The sequence below is a fragment of the Antechinus flavipes genome, chromosome 2, assembly GCF_016432865.1.
Source record: "Antechinus flavipes isolate AdamAnt ecotype Samford, QLD, Australia chromosome 2, AdamAnt_v2, whole genome shotgun sequence".
Lineage (NCBI taxonomy): Eukaryota > Metazoa > Chordata > Mammalia > Dasyuromorphia > Dasyuridae > Antechinus > Antechinus flavipes.
The window spans coordinates 300019410-300044464 of NC_067399.1; the positions used below are offsets into that span (position 1 = coordinate 300019410).

Here is a 25055-nt window from a genome sequence, read left to right on the forward strand (position 1 = left end):
TGGAGATGGATATCAGTTGACTACTAGGGAACTTTAATATTGAACCTAAAAATAGGCCTATGCTAACAATATGACAAAAATATTGTTACTTATTTTTGCAATGTAGATTGAATTATTCTTCAAGTCTTCATAAATGCTCTGGTAGATATGGAATACTTTATCTACATCTCAGTGATTTGTATACTCACATTTTCCCACAGTGAACCAAATGTGGTTGGATGACTTGTTGCATTATCTAAAATTAGTAATGCTTTAGTTACAGTGTTGTTGTCCTTAAAATATATTTCAACATGTAGATTAAAATTATTTGAAAGCCATTCTTTAAAAACAGCTTTCTTATATGATCACCAAAGAACTAGAACCAATCAATGGTTGTACACAATTATTGGTTTGAATTTTAAATCTTTTTCTGCCTTACCTCCCATTAAAAGTGTTTGGTGATCCTTAGATCTTCTTTCATAGAAATGTAAGTTCTGTAAGGCACCTTTTTCTAGAATAAGCATGTGACATCTACATTAAGCATTTGTTAATCATTGTATCCAACTTTGATTATTTTCATCAGATCATCAGCATATTTAGCTTCTAGAGTCTCATATTCATTGACCATCTCTCTGATAATTTTTAAATTATGCAGCTGAACTCCATTTTTAAAGGATCTAACCAATGCTTACAATAAGTTTTTTTCTCTAACTACTTCATTTCCATTTTTCTTCACTGCCTTAAATAAAACTTGAGGTTTTTTCCTAATGGTTGTTGCACCAAAAGGAATACATTTTTAATTTCCATCTTCGGTCCATATAGCTAAGATACTCCTTTTCTATTATCAAAACATTTCTATTTCTTGTAGTTACAAAAAGACAAAAAACGAATACTGTATTGCCTTTTTCTTTTATTTCATCTTCATGTCTTATAATTTTCTCTACTTTGAATTCAAGCGTTCCAACATCTCATTCCATGTTCATGCCATTTAATTTCATCAAATTTTCTTTTTAGTGTAATAACAAGCCTCTTTTTTTTTGTCCTGGCAGTGTTTTCATCTAAAGTATTCTTCCTTTTGTCCACTTTATTAAGGGCTCTTTAAAAAAATAACACAACTGTTGATAATATGATACACAGCAGCACATAACATCCACACATGACAGTAGGTAAGTGCAGATTGACAACATAACAGGTTAAAACCTTCACTATCTATCTTGCACATGTTATATTAACTGAATTTTGGCCAGTACTAATGTAACCAGGTTTTTGGTAATACCAAATCGCTAAATTGAATTTTGCATGATTCAAACTTAAATTAATTGGAGCTTAAATTAATTGGAGCAGAGACCATGTTTTTGTTTTTTTCTATGTTCCCAATGCTTAGCATGGTGCCTGGAACATAATAAGCACTTAATAAGTGCATGGTATAATGATAATAATTAGGATAATGACTACAATCTCTTAAAATTATTTTTAGAATGTATTTAATGATTTTTTTTATTTTTCACTATGTATAATTTTCAGTATTAAAGTATATTATAATATAATATTATTTATTATTATGTATACTACATTTGCCTTACCTCCCATTAAATTGCAATATATTCAATATGTATATTATATTATAAAGTATACATGTGTGTATAAATATATATAATATAATAAAATATACTTTAATATATGAGGTCAGCTTAAAGTATATTATAATATAAAGTATATTATCTAGCTATAGAATGTATACTGTATATAAAAATAAAGTGAAAGAGAATTCTAAACAATGATAGCAGTTATTTTAAGTCACAGATAGATTCCTAGGAAAATCCACTAAAGATCTTCCAAATTAAACGATTAAAAGTTGGTCACTTAATCAATTGTCACTACATTCAACTGTACTAATACCTAGACTGCATATCTCAATCATATTCACAAGAATAGCACAAACAACTTTGTCAAATGCTTTATAGAAATCAAAGTGAATACCACCAATGCAGGAGTTCCAGAAAGGAGAAATCTCTTCTAGACTTGCTAAGAGCTTTCGAATTAGAATTCCTTAGGCTGCTTTGATTCTTGAAGTTCAAAAATGTTTTTATCCTTTTAAGAAAGTTCCCCTGCCCCTTTCTCTTCTTCTAATATCAGGAGGCTATATAATTTAGCCCCTTAAACTGTTCCTACTCCCTTCAGGCCTGTTATTTCTCTATTCCCTACACGAATGATTAGTTATTGTCAGACTGGCAGAGAGCAAGTAGGTGTGCCACTCCAGTTTAGTGTGGTTGCTGGATTCACATCCTGGCAATGACAGTTATTGTATGATTCTGGGCAACTCATTTCACTTTGGTGTGCCTCAATTTTTCTGTCTGTAAAGAAAGGATAATAGCATAATAATATCCTATTGTTTGGATTTGGGTTATTGTTTTCTTAGGTCAAAAGAAGGAGGAGCAGTTAAGCTTTGGGACCAGGAGCTAAGGCGCTGCCGTGCCTTCAGACTGGAGACGGGACAAATTACAGATTGTGTTCGCTCTGTGTGCAGAGGCAAAGTAAGATTTTTTAAAAACATGTTTATATAACAGGGATTAGAGAGTAATTTTTGTTAGAATTTTCTTTCTCAGCACTGTACTTCTTAGTATTTATCACAGACTAATTTACTTGCTGTTTCTGATCTATTACTTCATTTACTTTGCTGTCTTTCATACTACAATTCTATGTAGATTCCTTGTATCATTGTACAAGGTAGAAAGTCATCCCCCTCACCTTATCTATATTACCTTTGCTTTTTTTCTTGACTTATTCCCACATTAAGTAAATTGAATTCAGAGACTATGTAGCTCAGTTGGTTAGAACATATTAGATAGCATGATAACCTATTAGTTGATCACAGAAAGAAATGGTGCATATAGTGGCCATAGACTATATTTCTAACACAATTCAGGAAGAACTCGATAAAAGTGTGGTTTGTTCAAGATTGGTATGGGGTAGAATTCAAAGCCACATATCCTCCTGAGTGTAAATCAGTAGTCACTGATGTTTTATTAAAAAGGACAATATTATAATGATAGAATATGTATGATTTTTACCTGTGTTTCAGGGAAAGATACTAGTTGGGACTAAGAATGCTGAAATAATTGAAGTAGGAGAGAAAAACGCAGTTTGTAATATTTTAGTTAATGGTCATATGGATGGACCAATCTGGGGACTTGCAACACATCCTTCAAGAGATTTTTTCCTTTCCGCTGCAGAAGATGGAACAGTAAGACTCTGGGATATTGCTGATAAAGTAAGTACAAATAGTTAGAAAGCTGTTACTATTTGCAACATTGACACAACAATACTGCATTTGTTAACAGTTAAGGAAAACATTTTCTCAGAAATTATATTGAGTAGTTGATTGCCTTAGAGAAAACTGATTTGTATGTGCTATCTAATTTGAATCCTCCATGACTTTTTCCTTTTTCTCATTCAGAAGATGCTAAATAAAGTCAATTTGGGTCATGCTGCCCGTACTGTATGCTATAGCCCTGAAGGGGACATGGTAGCTATTGGCATGAAAAATGGAGAATTTATCATTTTACTGGTGACTTCTCTAAAAATATGGGGAAAGAAAAGAGATAGGAGATGTGCCATCCAAGACATCAGGTTAGTAAATATGTTAGCATTTTTCTTGTTTAAGTCATCTTGAAATTCAGTACTCGTTGTGAACATAAAAGATGTCAGACTAATCCAGCCAACCCAGGATTCTGTTTTTTGATAGACACTAAAGAATATATTATAGGGGAACAGCTTTATTCTTTGATGTCAGCCTTCAGAAACTATGACCAATTTAATGACACTGAACTTTTAAAATTATCCTATTTAATATTTTTATATCTACCTGTACATATTTATTAAAAATTTCTTTAACCTCCAATTATGTTTTCCATTTATTGGAGGGATAAAGTTTCTTAACCTGGCTTAACTTATATATGTAATTATTCCTTTTATTTGGATTAAAACTTACCTTTTCATGCTTTGAGATTCCTTCTAAAAAAGAGAGAGTCTTTCTACTTATATGTTAGAATTTGGTAAGGAAGTCCATGGTCACCTATCCATTCATGACGCTATAGATTTTTAGCTTATTGTTCCACAACTTTCCTCTTTGTAAATGTTGAATTCCTAACTTTTTTCCTTGAAAATTTGTACATTTTTTCAAATTACATATCAACAAACTTAACATTCTTTCTTTTTTTCTGATAGTATTTTATTTTTCCAAATACATGTAAAGATAGTTTTCAACATTCATTTTTGTAAAACTTTGTGTTCTAAATTTTTCTCCATCCCTCCCTTAGCTTCCCCCATCCCCAAACAGGAAATCTGATATAGCTTAACTATGTGCAGTCCTTTTAAACATATTTCTATATTTGTCATGTTGTGCAAGGAAAATCAAAAAAGGGGGGGGGGAACCACGAGAAATAAAAACACAAACAAAAATGGTGAAAATAATTATGCTTTGATCCACAATTTCCATAGGGTTTTCTCTGGATGCAATTGGCACTTTCCATCCCAAATCTATTGGAATTTCCTTGAATCATTACATTGTTGAAAAGAGCCAAGTTCATCATCATATAATTTTGTTACTGTGTATTATGTTCTGGTTCTGCTCACTTCACTCAGCATCAATTGAGATAGGACTTTCCAGGCTTTTCTGAAATCATTCTTATGGTCATTTCTTATAGAACAATAATATTGCATAACATTCACAATATAACATAACTCATTCATCCATTGTCCAACTGATGGGCATCCATTCAGTTTCCAGTTTGTCACTACAAAGAGGGCTGCCACAAACATTTTTGCACATGTGGGTTCCTTTCTCTCTTTTAAGATCTATTTGGGATATAAGCCTATTAGAAATACTGATGGATCAAAGGGTATGCAGAGTTTGATAATTTTTGAGCATAATTCTGAATTGCTCACCAGAATGGTCGGATTGATATTTCACACTCCACCAACAATACATTAGTGTTCCACTAACACTAATTTCTAACATCCCTTTCAGCATTTATCATTATCTTTTCCTGTCACCTTAGCCAATCTGGGAGGTATGAGGTGGTACCTCAGAATTGTTTTAATTTGCATTCTCTAACCAAGAGTGATTTATAGCATTTTTTCATGACATAAAACAGCTTTAATTTCTTCATCTGAAAATTGTTCATATTCTTTGAACATTTATTAAGGAATAGAAGTCCTAATTTTTAAAAAGTCAGTGTTTCTCTTGAATGTGATAATACTCACTTTTTCAATGAGTATTCTGCATATTCAGTAAAATATTTCAATGATTATTTAAGTGTTCATCATAACACACAAGTTGGCTAGATGATAGTGATAGTTATGGGTTTAGAATTGTGTAGAAATTATTTTTCCCCATAGATGATTAGAAAGATCTGAATTTGTGTTCCATTATTTGAGTGTAATTGTAATTTGCTCACATTGGCAAATTATTTCCAGTTTTTCTACCTACACTGATGCTTAAGAACTTTATCACAGTGAAGATTATTTTCCACTTTCCTGCCAGCTCAAAAAACAGTGAAATCCAGCCAGCTTTTCTTTCCACGTAATTTTTGGCCCCACAATTTCCCCAGTGAAATTTACATTTTTTTCAACATTTTCCCTTTCAGATATCTTAAGAATTGCTCCTTTAATGCCTTCAAAATTTAATAAATGATTTCTGTGCATATACTTGGTCCAGTTGACCTTTTGTTTTCCATAGTTTCATTTCTACTTATTCATGTAACACATTTAGAGACTGACACTTAAGAATACAAAGTGGTGTTTCCATACCATCATCACTGAAAAATACTTTTGTTATAAAATATGCTGAAAGATTTGTATCACTTTTCATTTTAAAAATCTTAGAATGAGTTGATTAAACTGACAACTCATTCTTTTGTTTCTAGTGCTTTATGAAGTAGATCTCATCTCATACCACCATCCTCTCCCCTCCACTACTTTTCACACATCCAAATTATTTCGAATATATTATACTTATCCTCTTAAAATTCCATATAGGAGGTAATTCTGCTGTCCATCTTGGAAAAAGGTAATTCTGCTGTCCATCTTGGAAAATAATTTCAGGGTGGAACATACTTCATTGATGTGAGGTTCTTTGTAAAACTTTACTGACAGGAAGTTGTCACTTGTGTCTAAATTAACTCCTTTGGTTTTGGCATCCAGATATCAAAGATATCTATTACATGTCTGCCTTTCTTTTTCCTCCAAATTGAACATAATACAAATTGAATAATACATATTCTTGTAGCCTTTTTCTATAAAGCTAATATCCCTTCCCTCTGATCATTTATACAATTTCCTTTGATTCCCAAAGTCTTCATTTTTGCTTTAAGTTGTGGAATACTCTCCTTTAAGCATCTACCAATACTGATACATTATTTTACAGTTCTCAATATGGACTTTTGATTTCTATCTTTCCTCTGCAGACAGTAAAGAGATTTTGTCATCAAAAATGTCTCTTCTGAGGAATGATTATTTGGATTGTGAGAATAATCTATAAAAAGTTAGGTACCTGATTAAATATACTTTAATCTATTTTATTTAAAAGATTGGAAAAAATTGCTTTAAGAAAAGCTTGGCAGTAGAAAGTTAGAGATTATCTCCCGTATTCTCCCTGATGGTAGAATTAACAAATCTTAAGATTACATCATGGAAAAATGCTGTCCACTCCCAGAGAGACAACTGATGAATTCTGAGTACAGAGTGAAACATTTTTTCCCCCACTATTTATCTTGGTTTTTGTTTTTGGCTAATATGGAAATGTTTTGCATGACTTCATATGTATAATGAGGATTATTATTGCTTTGAATTCTCATTGGGTGGGAGAAAGTCTGGAGAAAGATCTCGAGATGATGTTGGGCAGACATTCTATACTCTTCTACAACCTCAGAAGCAGAGAAATCAAAGATCAGGAGCAACAGCCTTTTTTATTTCACTGTGTCCCTTTGCTTCTAGTTGTGAATAAGCATCACATGATGACAGCAACACCTTTAAATAGCCCGGTTAGTCCCAATGGTCCTATGGAATTAGTGTGCCATATCTTAGATCCATTTTATATGTGAAGAACTGAGAATAATAATGATTAAGTGATTTGACCTTGGTCACACAGTATATGAGAATTTTGAGCCCAACTTGTTAAGTGTTCTTAATTATAAAAAAAAAGTTTGGTAGGTATGGGTTGATAGGTATAGGCAGGCTTTGATATTTCAGAGAGAATAGAAATGTCAAGGAAACAGGAATATCAAGTAGATGTATTTGAGTTTGTTTTTCTTTAAGATGCACCAAAAGTAATCAGGTAATGAAACATAAATTGTCATGCTCATTTTAATCATTATTCTTAATGGTATTTGTATCTTCTAAACAGTATTTATATCTGCATATTTTCTTAGCATGGGCAAATCACAACCTCTCATAGTCTCAATTTCCCCTCCTGAAAAATGCTGATTTAATTCAAGTAGTCACTTAATAGGTTTTTTTGTGGGAGAAAGTATTTTGCAAACTTTGAGGCATTGTATTAACATGTGATTATTTGAAAAATAAGCATATCTCAGAGATACTACATTGGATGGATCTACCAATAAAGCAAAATCTTTGTTTTCCAGTGCATATAAAAGTTATATTTATATTATACCATAGTCTATTAATAAGAATGCAATAATATGTCTAAAAAAGTATATATTTTATTAAGATGATTTTATTGTTAAAATATGCTGACCATCATTTAAGCTTCAGCTTGCTGGAGAAGGGGTCTTACCTCAGTGGTGTTAGCTGCTGAAGACTTGGAGGGTTGTGGTAATTTCTTAAAAATAAGACAAGGGAGTTTGTCATATTGACTCTCTTCCATAATGGATTTCTCCAGAGCATGCGACACTACTTGATAACATTTTATACACAATACAATCTCTTTCAAAATTGGGAGTTAGGTCTCTCAAACTCTGTTGCTGGTTTATCAGATGAGTTTATGTAATGATCTGAATTCAGTACTGCTGTGTCTCAGAGAATAGGGAGGCTCAAGAAGACAGAGGAAGATGATGGAACAGCCAGTCAGGGGAGCAGTGAAAACACACATTTATCAAGTTCACCATAACGGCACCCTACGAGAATGGCATCAAAGATCACTAGTCACAGATTACCATCTTAGATTTTATAACAATTACCAAAGTATAACACACAGATGATCATGTGCTGTTGGAAAAATAGCACCGATAAGTCACTTGACACAGGGTTGTCACAAACCTTCCATTTGTAAAAACAAACCAACCAACCCACAAATATATGCAAAGTGCAATAAAGCAGAGATAGGTATGCCTGGAGTAGAGAGAACCGGATTGTAAGACACAGGCAGCTAAATTCTAGGTTTTACTAGATGGGCAGGCAGCCCCGACTCTCTGACCATCCATCCATTTCCTTATTCAGTTGGACTTAAGTTCTGGATCCCTTTAATGCTAGTGTTCTTCCTCGTTTCTAGTTTATCTTGTATATATTTTGTTTATACATGATTAATTTGCGTATTCTCTTTTTCATTAGTCTGTGAACTCCTGGAGAGCAGGAACTTGGTTTTTGCCCCTTTTTATATAACTAATGTATTGTATAATGCCTGGCACCTAGTAGGTGCTTAATAAATGGTGGTTGATAGGCTTCCCACATCATAGTTTTGGTGTAATGATCAAATAAAATACATGAGAAAGCACTTTGAAAGTGGACACTATAAATGTATATATTGGTCATATAGTCATATTAGAAAAAGTATTGTTGTGTTTCTAATTTTCTGATATACCATTTATCAGGTTTATCACTTGGAACAACAGATCCACAATACAAAGAGCATAGGAAGAAGGAATATGTCAACAAAATTCAAATATAGTGACCTGAATGCTAGATAATTGGCACACTGAGAATAAGTACTACATATATATTGATGCTCTAGACAACTACATTCTGAAAAACCAATCAACATTTTAAATGGATTTGGGAGACAATCTAGGAAAAAAACTGTTCAACTAAAAGTGGAATTTTCACTTCATTACAAGTTAGTTCACAGCTTTCCAGTAGAGACTAGTATTGTTTACAAAAGATCCAATTAGACAAAACATATTATCTAATACAACCCAGAGTGCTTGCCATAATTTAGAAAACAACTTCTAAGTCAAGAATGGAAAAACCTGTACTTTTAAATCTTTGAATTATTTCAAATGCATTGGACTTTTTTTTTTGCATGTTTTTCCTTATTTAGGTTTAGTCCAGACTCCAGATATTTAGCAGTGGGTTCTAGTGAGAATGCTGTGGATTTTTATGACCTAACATTGGGTCCTACCCTTAATAGAATTAGCTACTGCAAAGACATCCCAAGCTTTGTTATTCAAATGGACTTTTCGGCTGACAGCTGTTATCTTCAGGTATGGCTTATCAAAAGTACTTGTGTACATGTTTTCATTTAGGTACTCTTAAATTTAATCTTATACTACTATTTTAATTTCCTTATTTCCATATTTTGACATTTTCTTTAGTCCCTTATTTCCTTGGGGGAAAAACATTTTTATAAGTACTCTTTTTTTTTAAATTTGGAAATATGGAAATTAGGTGACATTATATGTACATAGTATAATAGCATTTATAAACTCATGACTTTTGCCATTATCTCATGTAATTGAAATCTTGTCCCTTTTTTATGATGAAAAGGTCTCCACAGGTTCATACAAACGGCATGTCTATGAAGTGCCTTCAGGAAAACAGCTGATGGATCAGGCTGCCATTGACAGAATAACTTGGGCTACATGGACTAGGTAAATGTTTCAAAGGCTCAGAATTAAAGTTTTCTGCAAATGGCTAATTTTGCTAAGGATCAATTTTCTTAAAATGTATAAGGCAAGAGCTGTCTGAAAAAACTTATTTATACTTCATTCTCCAAGGTACTCTCAAAAAATGCCTGCCTATAAATAGTCTGATGAGCTCCTTCTTATGCAATTAAGAAGTGAACAAAGAAAAATTTAACTGATAGCAGCTAGTTTTAATTTATAATGTCTGGTGCTTGTTTTCTTAACAAATATCCAGTTTTTTTAGAATCTCAATTAAAAAAATAAATCAAAGCACTGACTACTTGGTCATTTTTCTTCACGAAAGAAGTGTGTGAGGGGCAGCTGTGGCACAGTGGATAGAGCGCCTCAGCTTTGCAGTTAAGAGGACCTGAGTTAGAATATGGCCTCAGACACTTAATACTTACTGTGTGACCCTGGGCAAGTCACTTAGCCCCAATTGCCACAGCAAAAAAAAGATGAGAATACTCATCACCAATTTCCAGTGGCAGCATTAACTTGGAAAGAAATGGATGACTGTTTTGTTTAAGCAGTAGCTGCCACTTTTCTCTCAAGAGCTTTTACAGTTACATTTAAGTTGTTTCAAAGGTCTTTGATGAATACAAGTCAGTGTGATAAGTAATTTCAGCATATCCTTAGAAACATGTGAAAAAAAACTGCAGAGATTACAACTATGTATTCAAACACAGCAATGACTACACTCTAGGCCAGGGGTCCTCAAACTTTTTAAATAGGGGGCCAGTTCACTGTCCCTCAGACTGTTGGAGGGTCGGACTATAATAAAAACAAACACTTTGTTTTGTGGGCCTTTAAATAAACTTCATAGCCCTGGGTGAGGGGGTTAAACATCCTCAGCCGCTGCATCTGGCCTGCGGGTCGTAGTTTGAGGACCCCTATGAGTCTAGGCAGTTGATATAACCTTTGTTATACAGACTCCATGACACATTACTTTTCCCAATATTGGTCATATGTTTGTACAGGTTTTTTGTTTGTTTAATTGTGTAAGATGAACAATGCCCACAAAATTACTATTTTATAATTGCTTTGGGAGAACTGAATTATTGATTTCCATAGTTGTCAGTACAATTCAAATTAGAAAAGTTTATTAAGTATTTTTAATCCTTTAAAAGAACTGTCTTAGGCAGCCTTTTAAGTATCAACTTAAGTATTTTGAAAAATCCATTCATTGGCCCTAAAACAATGTCTAATTATCCAAAAATATGTAAGCCAACCAGGTGTTTTCACAAGTAACCATTAATTCAAATGGGAGTTATTTCCTGCCTTAACTTTGTTCTTTCCTTACATTTCCCTAATAGTTTATTACTAATATGACTTCCTTCTTTAATTGCATATTCTATGGGTTTTCTCTAGAAATCTTGTTTAAAATCCTAGACACACTACTTAAAACATGTGCTTTTTTTTCAGTAAACTGTAACTTTGGGATTTTCCAGTGAACACAGTGACTTTTTTCTATCCTTTCCCCACCCAGCATTCTAGGAGATGAAGTAGTTGGAATATGGTCAAGACATACTGAGAAAGCTGATGTCAATTGTGCCTGTGTATCTCATTCAGGAATCAGCCTTGTAACTGGAGATGACTTTGGCATGGTCAAGCTATTTGACTTTCCATGTCCAGAAAAATTTGTAAGTGTTTATTTTGGTTTAGTGTTTTTGTTTTATTGGACTAGTTCTCCCAAGTACTTTTTAAAAAATCATTCGTACTTAATTCCCTTTAAGTCAGAACCTTTAAAAAACAAACTCCCAAAACTTCTTCTATCCCAATACCTTTCACTTATTTAATAAGCAATTATTTCTTAAATTAGAAAATGTTGCAGGCAAAGCCCTAATTTTAGAATGCATTATATTCCAAGTTATATGTCACTTACCTGGAACCTAAATAAAATATTTTCATTCAGAAAATTATTTGCATGACATCTAAAATGGAGAGACAAACCCAACTGGCAACTGAGGAGAAAGGGCAATTTTGGGGGCAGATGTTCCATGGTGGCTATTCATAAGTAGTATCTAATTCAGGTCTAAGGAAGCCAAGGGCTGGCCATATTTTTTCATTTGGAAATATTTCATTTTCACCATATATGCTTACCAAATTGACCTAAATTTTCCAGATTTTTTTAGGTTATCTATTTCACATCCACGAATAGAAAACAAAGCTTTAAATTTTAGTGTGCACACCTGTGTGTGCACACGTATGCACAGTGTGCATATACTCACACATAACACACATACATACACATATATATTTAAGTGCTAGTTTCCCATTCCAAATTAGAACATAAACACTCCTTGCAAGTAGTGATTGTTTCATTCATTGAATTCATATTTAATTCCCCAAAGCTTGGTATTATAGTTAATAAATGTTTGTCACAGGAATGTCTACTTCTAAATTTATATCCATCTATATACAGTTACCAACTCTAAATTATCCTAAGGACACATTTTTTTGAGATAGGATGGTTATCACATTTCTAGGTATAATTTGCTCTCTTCACACATATACTGGGAAAGATGACTTTTTTTCATAAAATATTATGACAACATCTTTGCCTGGAAAATCAAATTTAACCTATACTTTATTAAATACCATAGAGTGCACATTTGTTTCTATGTCCAAATAGTATCTAGTAGGATAAATCTCTTTGGATTAAGACCTATCAGAGAATCAAGGTCTTTAAAATACTCTAGATAGCTTTTCTAGCAGATCTTTGTTTCATATGAATTTGTCTCTTAAAGGAAGCTTCTGATGTTCTCATTCATTTTCACCATGATTTTCCTTTTTCTCCCCATTCAGGCAAAACACAAGAGGTTCTTAGGTCATTCTGCACATTTGACCAATATTCGGTTTACAAATGGGGATCGACATGTTATCAGTGCTGGAGGAGATGACTGCAGGTTGCTATTTTTTCCTATTCAAAAAAGGATTAGGAAGGTAGAATGTCTGATGAAAAAAATTACAGGAAAATATTTACCAAGTAACACATGAAAGGAGTGTTTTTCAAAAATTGAGTTTAAAGAATGTGCTGTGGAACAGATACAGTTCATTGTAAAAAGGTAGAATGATTATTTCGTGTTTAAGTAAATTATATGATAGGAAAGACTAGAATTTCTTTATAGACTATTTGGCTAATAGTACAAACATTGCAAACAAAATTTAAAAGTGGTTAAAGCTCACATTCTTTTAGAATCCCACAGAACTTAAGTGCCTTCATTAAATTTCATCAAATTTAAATACTTTGAACAAATTGGCATTTTTTTCCTCTATCAACTTATTTTTGTATTTCAAATTACAGCTTATTTGTCTGGAAATGCATACATATGCCACACTGAAGGAAACGGGAATGCTAAGAAGATACTATAAAATTATTCAAGAATACAAAAAGAAAAGCCTTTGCATGATCAAGAAATGGTGCTAACTCCAAAATGAATCAAATTGGGGAAATGCCTAGAATCTTATCAGAAAGATTATTAATCTATAGTATATTTGCTGTGGTACCTAATCATGTTGGTAATCTGTTCACTGCCAGATATTCAAAATAATATTCAGATAAATCACAGAGTTGAATGTGATCTTCACATAAGATCAAGGATTTTATTTTAAACAAAAGTTATTTTTTTTCTGGGCTTTCAGTATCAATTTGGCAAAGCCATGAGGTACAGTTTATGGTGTAATCAGGAATTATTTTTTTGGGGGAAGGGGGATGTAGGTAAAAGACCTTTATTCTTTATATTCCCACTTTTTTCTCTACCTTGCCCATTCCTGTTCACCTTTTAGTTTCATTTTCTTTAACCTTACTATACAGTTATATAGCTATTCTTTCCCACTCTTCTCTCCCCCCAAAACAAAAAGCATTGGTTATTTTTGATCTAAAAATGAATGCTGATAAAAATGGTCAGTCATGCAGAAAATATTTTTGAAAGCTACCTACTAAAACGCTATATCCTATTTTGTTAAGGAAAATGAAGTTATTTCAGAGTGTAACTTCATTTCAGCAAATTTTGCAAATTAAAAATCTAATAATGGCTTACATACAATAAATTTTCCCAGAGAAAATTTGGTATTGTATAAAAACTTATGTTTATAAAAACTGAAGTCATTGCAAATTTTGTAACTATCCTATCTACAATGAGTAAATAAACTAAATACACATGAAGCTGCTCTCATAGACCAGTAGTAATTTGATTTTTGCCATGACTCAGAAAATTTTTTACTTTGTGAATGCTGAAAAGTATAACTCTTAATTACTATTTTATGAATAAACCTATTGCGATTTCAACATCAAATTTTTAAGATGATATATTATCACAGTCCGAAAATGTTTGAGTTCTCATCACCTTTTTCTGAGGTTCAGAAATTAGCCATATAAACAAAGAACATTTAGTACCCTAAATAGAAAATTGGAGTGGTGATTCTCATGTTATTTGTGGGATAAATAATACTAGCATAATGAAATATTTTTAAAGTAATAGAAATTTTAGGCAGGAATAAAACTTAACTGGAAGGCAACATGTTTGAAAGCCATGATGATTCATGTTTTGATAAGATTTAGATGGCGTGTCTGACATTTCTTCCAATCTTGGGATTAATACTATTTTACTTGGACTTGTAAAATATTATTCACACAACAAATTTATTTTTAAAAAATTATGAATATGAAATAAATTCATTGGTTTATGATAAATACTTGGCATAAATTTAGTGTGAAGGAAAATTGTTTTTTCCCTATTGGGAAGATTCACACAATCTTCTACAGACTGGTTGGTTTCCACCGATTTAAAAATACTAAATCAAATGAACGTTGGATCTGTTTCAAAATTGATCACATTAAAAAATTACTGCCTGGCTAATTTAGACAAATGAGTGATACTTTACTCATTTGTCTATTATTTCTTCGTAAGGACAAATAATTTGTACCATTTTATGTATGAAATTAAAGTCCAATCCCAATTTAGAAAATTCTTATAACATCTATTTAAAATACCTAAAAAATCTATTGTGGGCTAGCTGTTCCTTTTCCCTGCGCCTCCTCTCCCCCCAGTCCTTAAGATAGATAACTTGGATGTAAACTATTACATTAAGTCATTGGAGTACAATGTTTTAAACTGCTGCAAAAAACACATTGATATGTCCCAGTGGCATAATTTAATATGGCATCCAGATGTATCCAACTGCTTTCAAAATTAGCTCAATGTAGAAAAACAAGTCATTTGCCTTTATGAACAATGCAAATATTTGCTATTTGTGGAATTCTGAGAACAATTATTTAATTATATGTCAAATGCAGATCATTGTTCTCTGAGGCAAAAACATCAGAGGTAAATAATGTTAAGATTCTCTATTTGTAAGACATGAGTAGTTAGAAATTCTGAATAGCATTCCCAAATACATAAGTTCATTTGGAAAGATAGATGAAATATGTTCTCTCATGTCCTCTATTCATAGAAACTCTAATATCAATGGATTCTCCCAAATTCTGGATAAAACTAGTTTTAGGATTCATTCATTTTCTTAATCTTTTAAGCAATTCTCACTTAACAAATTTCCCTAATAATATAGGCACTACACTGAAGAAGTAGTGAAAAGAAACTTCTTCTAAACTGCTCAGTGAAACAATTCATTTCAAAAACTTTTAATGTTCATTCAGCACAGAACTAGATCTGTTTCCAATTAGTGATAATGCCAATTAAGCAATAGTAAAATGTTAGACTATGGAGTAAATCAACTTTGTCCAACTACTTAATGCTTTTAAACAACAGATCTTAGTTTTACCTTTTAAATATAGATAAGAAACATAGCTGCAGTACTGAAATCTTAACTTTTTCTAAATGATGGATTTTAACAAGAATTTATTTGGCAAAGTATCATATAAAGTCATTTCAATATAAGACAGTACTGAGTAGCATGCTCAGATTTCTTCTCTGTATCCCAGACATTTTAAAAAATTTGCACTGAAAAGAAAGGGGAGATTTTTCCCTCTCAGGCAGGGCATAGGTCAGTCTCTATTGGGAATGAGCTATTTTGGAAAATCAGGTTAGGTGACTTCTTAATTTACATCTGTAAAATTTGGCAGATATTAGACAGCCTTAATCCAAGTCCTCATTAGTTAAAATTTAAAATCATGTTGCTAATTTTATTTTCAAAAATTAATTATGGGGAAGATAAAATGTTAGGTCACATGGGTATATACTGCCATATTTTATTAAAATCTTTTCAGTTTCATTTTTAAAACCCTGAAGATTATTTTTGTGTGCATGACATGATTTATTTGGTTAATTTTATCAACTTGATTTGTAATCTATTACTTCCTGTTAACCTGTAATTTCACTGGGTTTATTATAAACACAAGCATGCCAAAGCCTACTATGCACTCTTTGTACCAATCACTGTGCTATTATTGTCAAGACCAAAACCATCTCCTTTGTTTGATCCTCTGTTCTTGTTAATTCTGGATCAAACTCTAAAAATTACCCAGCATTTGTTTTGTGTGTTTTTTCTTATGTCATAGAAACTGTAGCTAAAAGAACAAAGTAGTTATATTTTTATGTAAGTGGCAAAATGTTATAGTTCAAGAACAAAAACAATTTCTCACATATTAGAATGATTTTTCTCCCCAGAGAAGTTCCAACAGTTGTTAACCTGTTTGGTTTTTTGTTGTTGTTGTTTAAGTATGAGTGGAGATAATCCTATTATAGTCTCTTTTTTTCTAAATGGCATTAGCCATTTGAACCAAATGTTTATTTACTTTGCTTTATAAACATTTTTTGGGGGGTGAGGGAAGGCCTTGTTTCTGTCATTAAGTTTAGATTAGTTTAATAAGAATGTGAGGGAAGTATCTTTTCCCCTAAACCAAACAGCTTTGTACTTTGAGGAGAGGTGGAGAAGGTGGTGCTGTAAAAACTGCATAAAAATGTATTTTTAGTCTGCTTCTCCTTTCCTTTCCCTATTATTAAATCATGCCTTTAGAGTCAGTGTAGCAATTCTAACTTTTCTCCATTTTGTGAAACAAGCAAGTTTCTAAAGGAGATTCTTCTATTAAATAGTAGCTTAGCTTGTTCATTCCCTATAGGATGAACCAAGCCAGTATCTTATGTAAACAGCTCAATAACTGGAAAATTAGATTGAGTTAATATGTATTTTTTCTTGTTAACCTACTTAAGGAGGAAAAATTTAACCCTTTTAAGTTAGCTCCTTCTATTCATATTTGTTTTTCAAAAATCAATGTTTCCATCTCTACTTTAACTAAATAAGGAATGTTCTTTAAAGCCAATTTTGCATTGTTTTATTCTGAAGTATGTATGACAAATTTTGCTTTTAATCAAATGGAGCTTTCCCCCCTTTTCTATGTTATATGGGCCCAAAGATATAGTCATATTAAACATGTGAGGGATATCTTTAAATGTGTTCCTCTTTTATCTATTTGGGCATTTAATCCTTGACTTTATAGTTCTGTAATTTAAAAATATATAATTCAGATCTGCTTTATTAAAAAAAAAAAAAACTTACTACATATGCTGTATATGCTGTTCAACAATTATAATTTCCTGGCTTGTTAAATTTTCATAATGTGAAGATGTATGTATAGCTATATATTTGTTAAAGCAGAGTTTAATTTGTGTAGCAAATGTTTTATGATATCCTGTATATATACTTGTAAAAATTCTTTTGTATATTTTTTGTGAAAATGTCATTCCCCAAAAGATTTACTGAAAAAAGCATATGTAACTTAATAGTAAATGAAAACATTTTAAAGAATTGCACATTGTACACAGTTTTTGCAGTTACCATCTAAATGTTTTACTAAAAAAACAAACAGACTTCCTCCTTTCTATTCTTTTAGCAGCAGATTTGCTATGGAAAAAAACTTGGGCAAGTAGACCCGATCTGACTTTCAATCCAGAGCAATAAGGTTGTATTTAAACTGTAATGTCTGCATCTATTTCCATGTTTTTAAAAATGGAAGGGGGGAGAGGAAGGGAGAGGGAATCTTGACAGTTCACCCAACACTATTTTTATTCTTTGTATTACCCATTACCCTGGCTCATTTCAAACTGGTTAGGGCAACTGTATTTATATACATAGCACTAATATAGGCCTCATAAAAATGATACAATCAATCTTTTAATTACTTTCGATACCACACTCAGAATTCTAATTTTATAAACACTGGGACTCAAAGTAGCAGGATACAAACCATGCCTCAAAATGTTTTAATGGAATTTAAAGTAAGTTTTTTTTTCCTTACACACTGACTTCTCTTCATAGTAAAAAACCCATGTTAAAACCACTTAATAAAACTTACAAATTTGAAAAATTAGACACTTCAAATAGGCAACAAACTTCATATTATGAAAACAATATATTCCAAGTTCAAAAGATCTGATAAATTTGTAGAATGTCTTTCACCAGTAGAGTTCAAAGATGGGAGCTTTTAAAATCCATGATCTTCTAGCTACAATGTCTGGTTGTCATTCACTAAGAAAACAAACAAAAACACAAATTATTACTGTGTTCATACACAATTTTACCATTCTTCTCTCCTTTAGGGAATCTGATGTAAACCAAATATTGCTTTTCAAGTCTGATCAAACCACAGCTTACTCAATTTTTAAGGCATATGTCATAGACATCAAAGATAGCAGGCAAAACATCTACCTTGGCTATCAGCTTTAAACAGATAAACAGGATAACAACAACTGATTTTGTTTTAATTCTTCTTGACAAAACTTAAAAGTTATTCATAAACAACTCAAAATGTGCCTCCCCAGTAATAGGCATTTAACAAATTCTTAAAACTTAAAAAAAAAAAAAAAAAAAAAGGAAATTATTCAGGTTTCTAATTAGAATGAAGGGATTTGTTTTGAAAAATCTGACTCTTGAGTTACTCAAAATGAGCATGAGCCCAGAATCCTTGATAACATTGCTGCAGCTAGGCTCACAGTCATTAGGAATTGCTGAATCAAATACTGCCAATCAGTGTGGGGAGGAGAGGGAAATCAATAAAACTGTTTGTTGGGTTAAAAAAAAAAAAAAAAGATGACCCAGAGAACATCTAAGTCAAATCCATACCCAAACAAGACTTAGCATACCATCAAGTAGTGATCCAAGGTTTATTCTAGTGAGGAGAGAACACAGCCTCCCCAAACTAATTGATAACTTTTTAAATAGTTTTTAATAGGAGGAAAGCTTTTCCTTACATGAAGCCTAACTAAATATCTGCCTTCCTGTAACTGCAATAAGTAGTATACGAGAAGCATCTTTTTCTGTCTTTTGTTCTCCTACACCAATTTAAATTCATATCAGTTACTGAGTTCTTAGAGAACTCAAAGATCATCTAAAGATGATTGCTTAGAAAATGCTTTTTTAATTCAATCTAATAGAGCCCATTCATTTTAGAAATTAGAAAATCAAGGCCCTTGAAAAGTTAAAAAACAGAAAATTGATAGTTCTCTTGACTTAGCCCAGCACTCTTTACACTATATTCTTTTTGTCCCTTTGAAGCCTTTCCGTTTTGATTTTACCTGGTTTGAGGTCGAGTCCATTTCAAGGCATGACGTGGTGGCACAGTAATTGCTGGATGGTAAAATGTGCAGTCAGGTCTCGTACACTGAGTGTTAAACCTACAGTGCTAAAAAACAGTTTTGTTGTTTTTTTAAATTGGCTTTGTCAGTATGTAAAAATTTAATATGAAAAGAGATCTGGCTCATAAAATTCTCATCCTTGCCCTTATCAGAGAGCTTAAGCAAAGTAATCAAATATTAGGGAAAGGAATCAATGGCTTTCATTTTACCTTGCTGTCTCATATTTTCATTCCCGATTTATAACAGAAAAGACTTGGCAAAACACTTCATCTTACGCCTAGTACAAAGCAAGTAATTAATAAATGCTTGCTTAATTGAAGGGCTAGATTCATCAATCTTACAACAATACAAAAATTTTCCATTATGGGAAATCTTATATATTATGTTAACTTTTTTGGTCAGTGACATCCTTTTCTTTACTTTCAAAACAAAAAATAAAATTTAAAACTATTTGTAACTTGTTGGTAAATTAAATATCCATCAGGCAGACTATCTGTTGGTCCAAACTGTAAACAGATAGTGATGTCTGGACCTAGAAGGGACCCTCTAGAGATAATCTAAACAACCCTTCCATTTTAAAAAAGAAACTGAGCAGGTATTCTAAATATAAAATTGTTTAGTGAGGGATGAAAGAAAACTAAAGAAATTTATGTGGACCAGTTATCATTACCATCTTGGATATAAAGGCATATTGCCCAACCAGCATTACTTTGACCAAATCCAAATACAACAAACACTCTAAGATCTCTACCCTCATACCACTCCCGCCAATAACTAACAATAATGGATTTGTGCTATCCCAACCTCATCAACCCTTTAGGAATCAATCAGTCACAGAAAACTGTATCTGATCCACATATTTCACCATTTCCTTCTAATTTTGAGTTTTTATAGTACAAATTTATGTAGCTATATAGTTTTTATTTTCCCCTAATTTCATGAATTGCATTAATGTTTATAGGGAATATTACTATAAGAGTTGAATTATACCTCTTGGCTCTTGCCTAGGTGAGGAATGCTTTTCCTCAGGCATAGAGAACAATGAAATAGATGACAAAGTTTTACTAAAAAAAAGGTCACATCTAAAACTCATTCTGTCTTATTTATTCAATTCCCACCAAATACTGCCAAATCAGTCTACTCACTAAAGTGATAATAGATTGAAGGATCATTATCTTTTTAAATACATTTTTCCTGAAGCAATAAATTAAGATTCCATGTAAATAAAAAATCTGCAGTTCCACCCTAGTAGTTTGCAAATCAACAGTTAAGTAGTATATTAAACCAGGCATAGACAGATGAAAGCTACTGGACTTGGGGAGACAAACCTAAATTGAATGATGAGAACATGGTGACCACACTATGGTCATAATTTATTATTAAAAGCTATAAGCAAATCCCATCATCTCTGAAGTCTCCAAAACCCAAATTGTTTTTTCTGATAACAGAGTTACTTATCTCTAGCAACTAAGAGCTTTGGAAGAGGTATCTGCGCCACAGTTTGCAAATATGTGATAAATTTTCTCTAATTTATTTACATCACTATCTTTACTTCTGAAGGCAGAGAGGACTCTAAAATTCTCAGTGAAATCCTAAAAAAGCAAATACACATCTAATTTTAACCTCCCCACATTAAAAGATTTGTGCTATGTCACATTCAAAGAGCAAAGAAAACGTTTAAGAGCTAAAAAGTCTGGCCAAGAAAACATTAAATTTTATGCATAATACTTAATACAAAAAACAGAAGAGCTTTATTACAACTTTCAAATGAAAACTTATTAGAAGCAATTAAAAGTGTTAACAACCTTTATTCATCTTTGAATGTCTCAAAATTGAGATTATTCCTAAATAACTTTTTCTAAAATGAATAATTAAAAAAAAATTATCCCAAAAGCTTACTTTTGGATGATAGAAGGGACATTCCATTTTCTTACAAGCAGGGAAGTAACGACAAAGCTGACTACTGGAAGATGTTGGTGTTGGCGTTGGTGCTGTTGATTAAAAAAAAAATTTCAGGAGGAATTAATGAAATTTATAATTAACTCAATTTTTGAAATGGATTTTAAAATTAAAATGAACCTTTGAACCCAAAACAAGTGCTAAGCTTCTAAAAATTAAGAATTTTTGAACTTTAATTAAAATAGACTTTAAAATGATCTAGAACAGGTTACCCCAATTTGTTCTTCCAAAGCTGACTGAATTGGTCCCTTTTAAATACATAACATTACTTCACTAAGCATTTCTTAGATTGCAGAGCATTATTATCAATGAAATAAGTTAATCAGAATCTATTACTATATAAAAATGGGGGGAAACTCTCCTTATATTTCCTTTAAACAAGTATGTGAATGCATACAATTAATGTAGCCACCAATTTATTGAGCTGTGATTTATTCCATCTAAAAAACTTCCAGACCTAAATAAATAAATATAAACTAAGCCAAATAACTATAATATTTCAAAAAACTACCCAAATTCCAAATGTCAACATGCAAAACTCACTCACCTGGTTTGGGAGGCAGCACTGGGATTCGTCTACTGGCATGAGTATAGGGACAATCTGGTTTAGTACATTTTGCATCATATTTACAATTTGGATGAATAAACAAGCATTTTTCAGCAAATTTACAATTGGGAAAGGCTCTGGGAAAAAAAGAAATGATTATTATTCAATATAGACATCTTCTCTTTGTATGTTGTTAAGATTTCCTTTGAAGGGGGCCAACTATTTTTTCTGGAGAAACACATGAACACAAACAATAAATGAAGCAACATTTAAATAAAAGATACAAGGCCTATTCTTTGCATATTGCTTATATAAATGTATTTTTAAAAGCTTGATATTTTGGGATAGTAATTTTATTTGCTTGAAATCAATTAATCCAAATAATCTGAATCTTCTAGACAACTGATGTGAACTTTACCAAATAACATAGTGGATAGATACCCAACCAGAGCCAAGAAAACCTAGATCCTGCCCTCTAACCCCTCTGATACTGAGTAACCCAGGAGCAAGTCACTTAATCTCTCAATGCCCTAGGCAACTCTCTAAGGTTCTACCTTGCAAAGCAAGTACTGATCTACAAAAATTTTCCCTTTCTGGGAAGAATTCCCTCCACCAATAAAATCAAGTGATCTAGTTTCCTCCCTTACTTCACACCAAAAAGCATCAAAATTTTATTTTAATTTAAAAAAAAAATTCTAAAATGTTTTATGTATTTTTTTCTTTCGGTATACTAGGGTAACCTGAAAATAACTTAGCCTTCTCTTGAAGATTCTGGTCATGACAAAAAAAAAAAAAATCAAAACAAGATTGTAATATGTCCTAGGCAAAACTTACCAAAATATATTCAAATGTTATATTGTTTGCTGGAAAATGAATTTTCCTAACTCATTAAATTCAAAACCACAAAAAGCTACATATCAGAGCAAAGGCTTTTACATCACTGTAATACACTGTACATATGCAAAGATTAATATTAAAATATGTTCCCAAGAGTTGCCTACCTACTAATCCTGGCTCTAATTTTATTATTCTATGCTATAGGTCAGGGAGAGGAAAAGCATATCGGGCCATGGCCTGTTTTTATAAGGTAAGTGAGCTAAGAATATATTTCTAAATAGTTTTATTATAATTTAAAGTACAAAAACCATTCTTAATTTACAGGATGTATAAAAACAGGCAGGATATACATAGCTGATCCTTGCTGTAGACAAATGAAGATAGTATAGTCTAAGAATTGCATATAAGAATAGTCTAAAGAAAGCAAAAGAAACTATCAATTTCATTCTTGCTTTACTTATAAAAGTAGAATGATAGGCAATAGGCAACTACACATAAAAGATGCTCAAATGTCATTCTGTAAAAATTACTGAAATAAAGGCTGTCAAAGCAACTTTACTCCTGATCAATTTTCTCATCTGTCATAAAACCTGCTTCTTCACTGCTGCTAGCAAACTCCTCTGGAATTATTAGCAACTTTCAAAATAGCATTTCTGTATAACCAAAACAATAAAATTATAGTTATTCATCAACTTCATTCCTTTCTTTTGGATCCATTTCATTTGCATTGCATTTGTTTAAGGAATTTGAAAAGAATATCTTTCCATAATTTGTGATAGGTGTTCTTAAATCATATTACATTTCTGAAAAGATGTAACAAAGTCATAGTTTTCTTCAAGTTTTCAATGTGACTTATTAAAAAAAAATTCTAGGTACAAACAAATGCCTCTAAATATAACACCTTTTAAGTCCTATATAATGCTATAAATCAACTCATGAGAGTCATGAAATCAATGAAATAATACTAGCAAAGCATAAAGATATTCCCATATAAATGCTAATGCCATTTTCTCTTTGACCTGGGAACTCTTGATTTTCCTGGGAACTCTTGATCCTGGCTATGACATTTTATAGTGTTTTCATTTTGCTTTTTAGGGAAGTGGCTTCTTTAAGTTTGTACTTTAGTTCTGAGACCTGAACAGTTTCATGATTTCCTGAAATAATCCAGTTTTTTATAGATTGGTCATGATTTTCAAAGAGTTAGGTAATTTTTTAGTTCAATTTTTTTATAATATCTTAGATGTTATCATTTTTCAGTCTTTAGGTAATTATTAAATTTTCTTTCCTCACACTATTTTATAGATCAATTATTTTTTATAGTATCTTAGATGTTCTCATTTCTGAGTCTTTTAACTTTGTTCTGATACTTGTCTCACTGAATCTATGAATTCTATTTGTTATATATTATTTTTACAGAAGTCCATCACCTGAGCTTATTTTTCATCTTATATTACAAGCTATTTTTCCTCACTTTTTCTTCACTATTCCGGATTTCATTTTTAAATCTCTTGCTTCTTTTCTTCCAACAAATTTTAGGGTCACTGGCCAAAACAGTCTTTTTATTTTAAAGCTCAATTTATTGTCACTTCTGGGCTTATCATATGGGATTTTTTCTTTTTTTTTAATTCAATTTGATTTTATTTTTAGTTATGAATTATCTCCTATCTCTCCTTTCTTCTATACTCTGAGTCCATCAGACTCTATATAGAGATGTGTAGCATATTTCATCGTGGCCTCTGGAATTGATTGATCAGTATTTTAAGTCTTTCAAAGTTGTTTATCTTTACACTATTATTGCTGTATAAATTGTTCTCCTAGGTCTGATTACTTCACTTTGCACTGATCCACATAAGTATTTCCAGGTTTTAATATTTCTTCATTATGTTCAGTTTTCTTTCTTTACTCACCTCTAGCTTCAGAGTTCCTAGAATGAGATTTTATGACAAATTCAGGCTCCATCCTCCCTTCTCATACTCTTGGATGTAGTTGACAGATTTTACTCACAGTAATGGCCAAGTTGAATGCCATGACCTGGGACATCTCTGAGGGTTGGTCAGGACCAGGCCCTATCTTCTGCCACAACCCTTAATTGGAGCCTCCATCTCTTGGTGGCCCAATAAAGAAACTGGTTTTGGTCTCTTCTCTGTTATCTTCTCCTTCAGCAATCACTAATAGGAGACAGCTCCAAACCCATGTATGGCCCTATCAGGCCTGAGACTAGATATCCCGTAGGCCTCCCTAAGTACAGGGCAGCCTAGTGATACACTATTTTCTTCCCCTAGACCA

General features: G+C 32.1%; 2 protein-coding genes across 13 annotated transcripts in view; one reads left to right on the forward strand and one right to left on the reverse strand.

The window, feature by feature from the left end:
- EML5 (EMAP like 5) overlaps positions 1-17663 on the forward strand; it is a 206645-nt gene extending 188982 nt beyond the window's left edge. Inside the window, 8 exon segments of the mRNA XM_051977455.1 lie at positions 2399-2513; positions 3062-3250; positions 3437-3609; positions 9254-9416; positions 9700-9803; positions 11323-11476; positions 12642-12742; positions 13141-17663. Of these exon segments, the coding sequence (XP_051833415.1) occupies positions 2399-2513; positions 3062-3250; positions 3437-3609; positions 9254-9416; positions 9700-9803; positions 11323-11476; positions 12642-12742; positions 13141-13177 (1036 nt within the window). The 3' untranslated portion in view covers positions 13178-17663.
- A 281-nt stretch (positions 17664-17944) lies between these two features.
- Positions 17945-25055, reverse strand: part of ZC3H14 (zinc finger CCCH-type containing 14) — a 45369-nt gene continuing 38258 nt past the window's right edge. For all 12 annotated transcript variants that reach the window (XM_051977439.1, XM_051977443.1, XM_051977436.1 and 9 more), the window contains 4 exons: positions 21933-22069; positions 21326-21417; positions 19367-19473; positions 17945-18320 (listed from right to left, as the gene is read on the reverse strand). In XM_051977439.1, the coding sequence (XP_051833399.1) occupies positions 18314-18320; positions 19367-19473; positions 21326-21417; positions 21933-22069 (343 nt within the window). In that variant the 3' untranslated portion in view covers positions 17945-18313. The remainder of the gene's footprint in view (positions 18321-19366; positions 19474-21325; positions 21418-21932; positions 22070-25055) is intronic.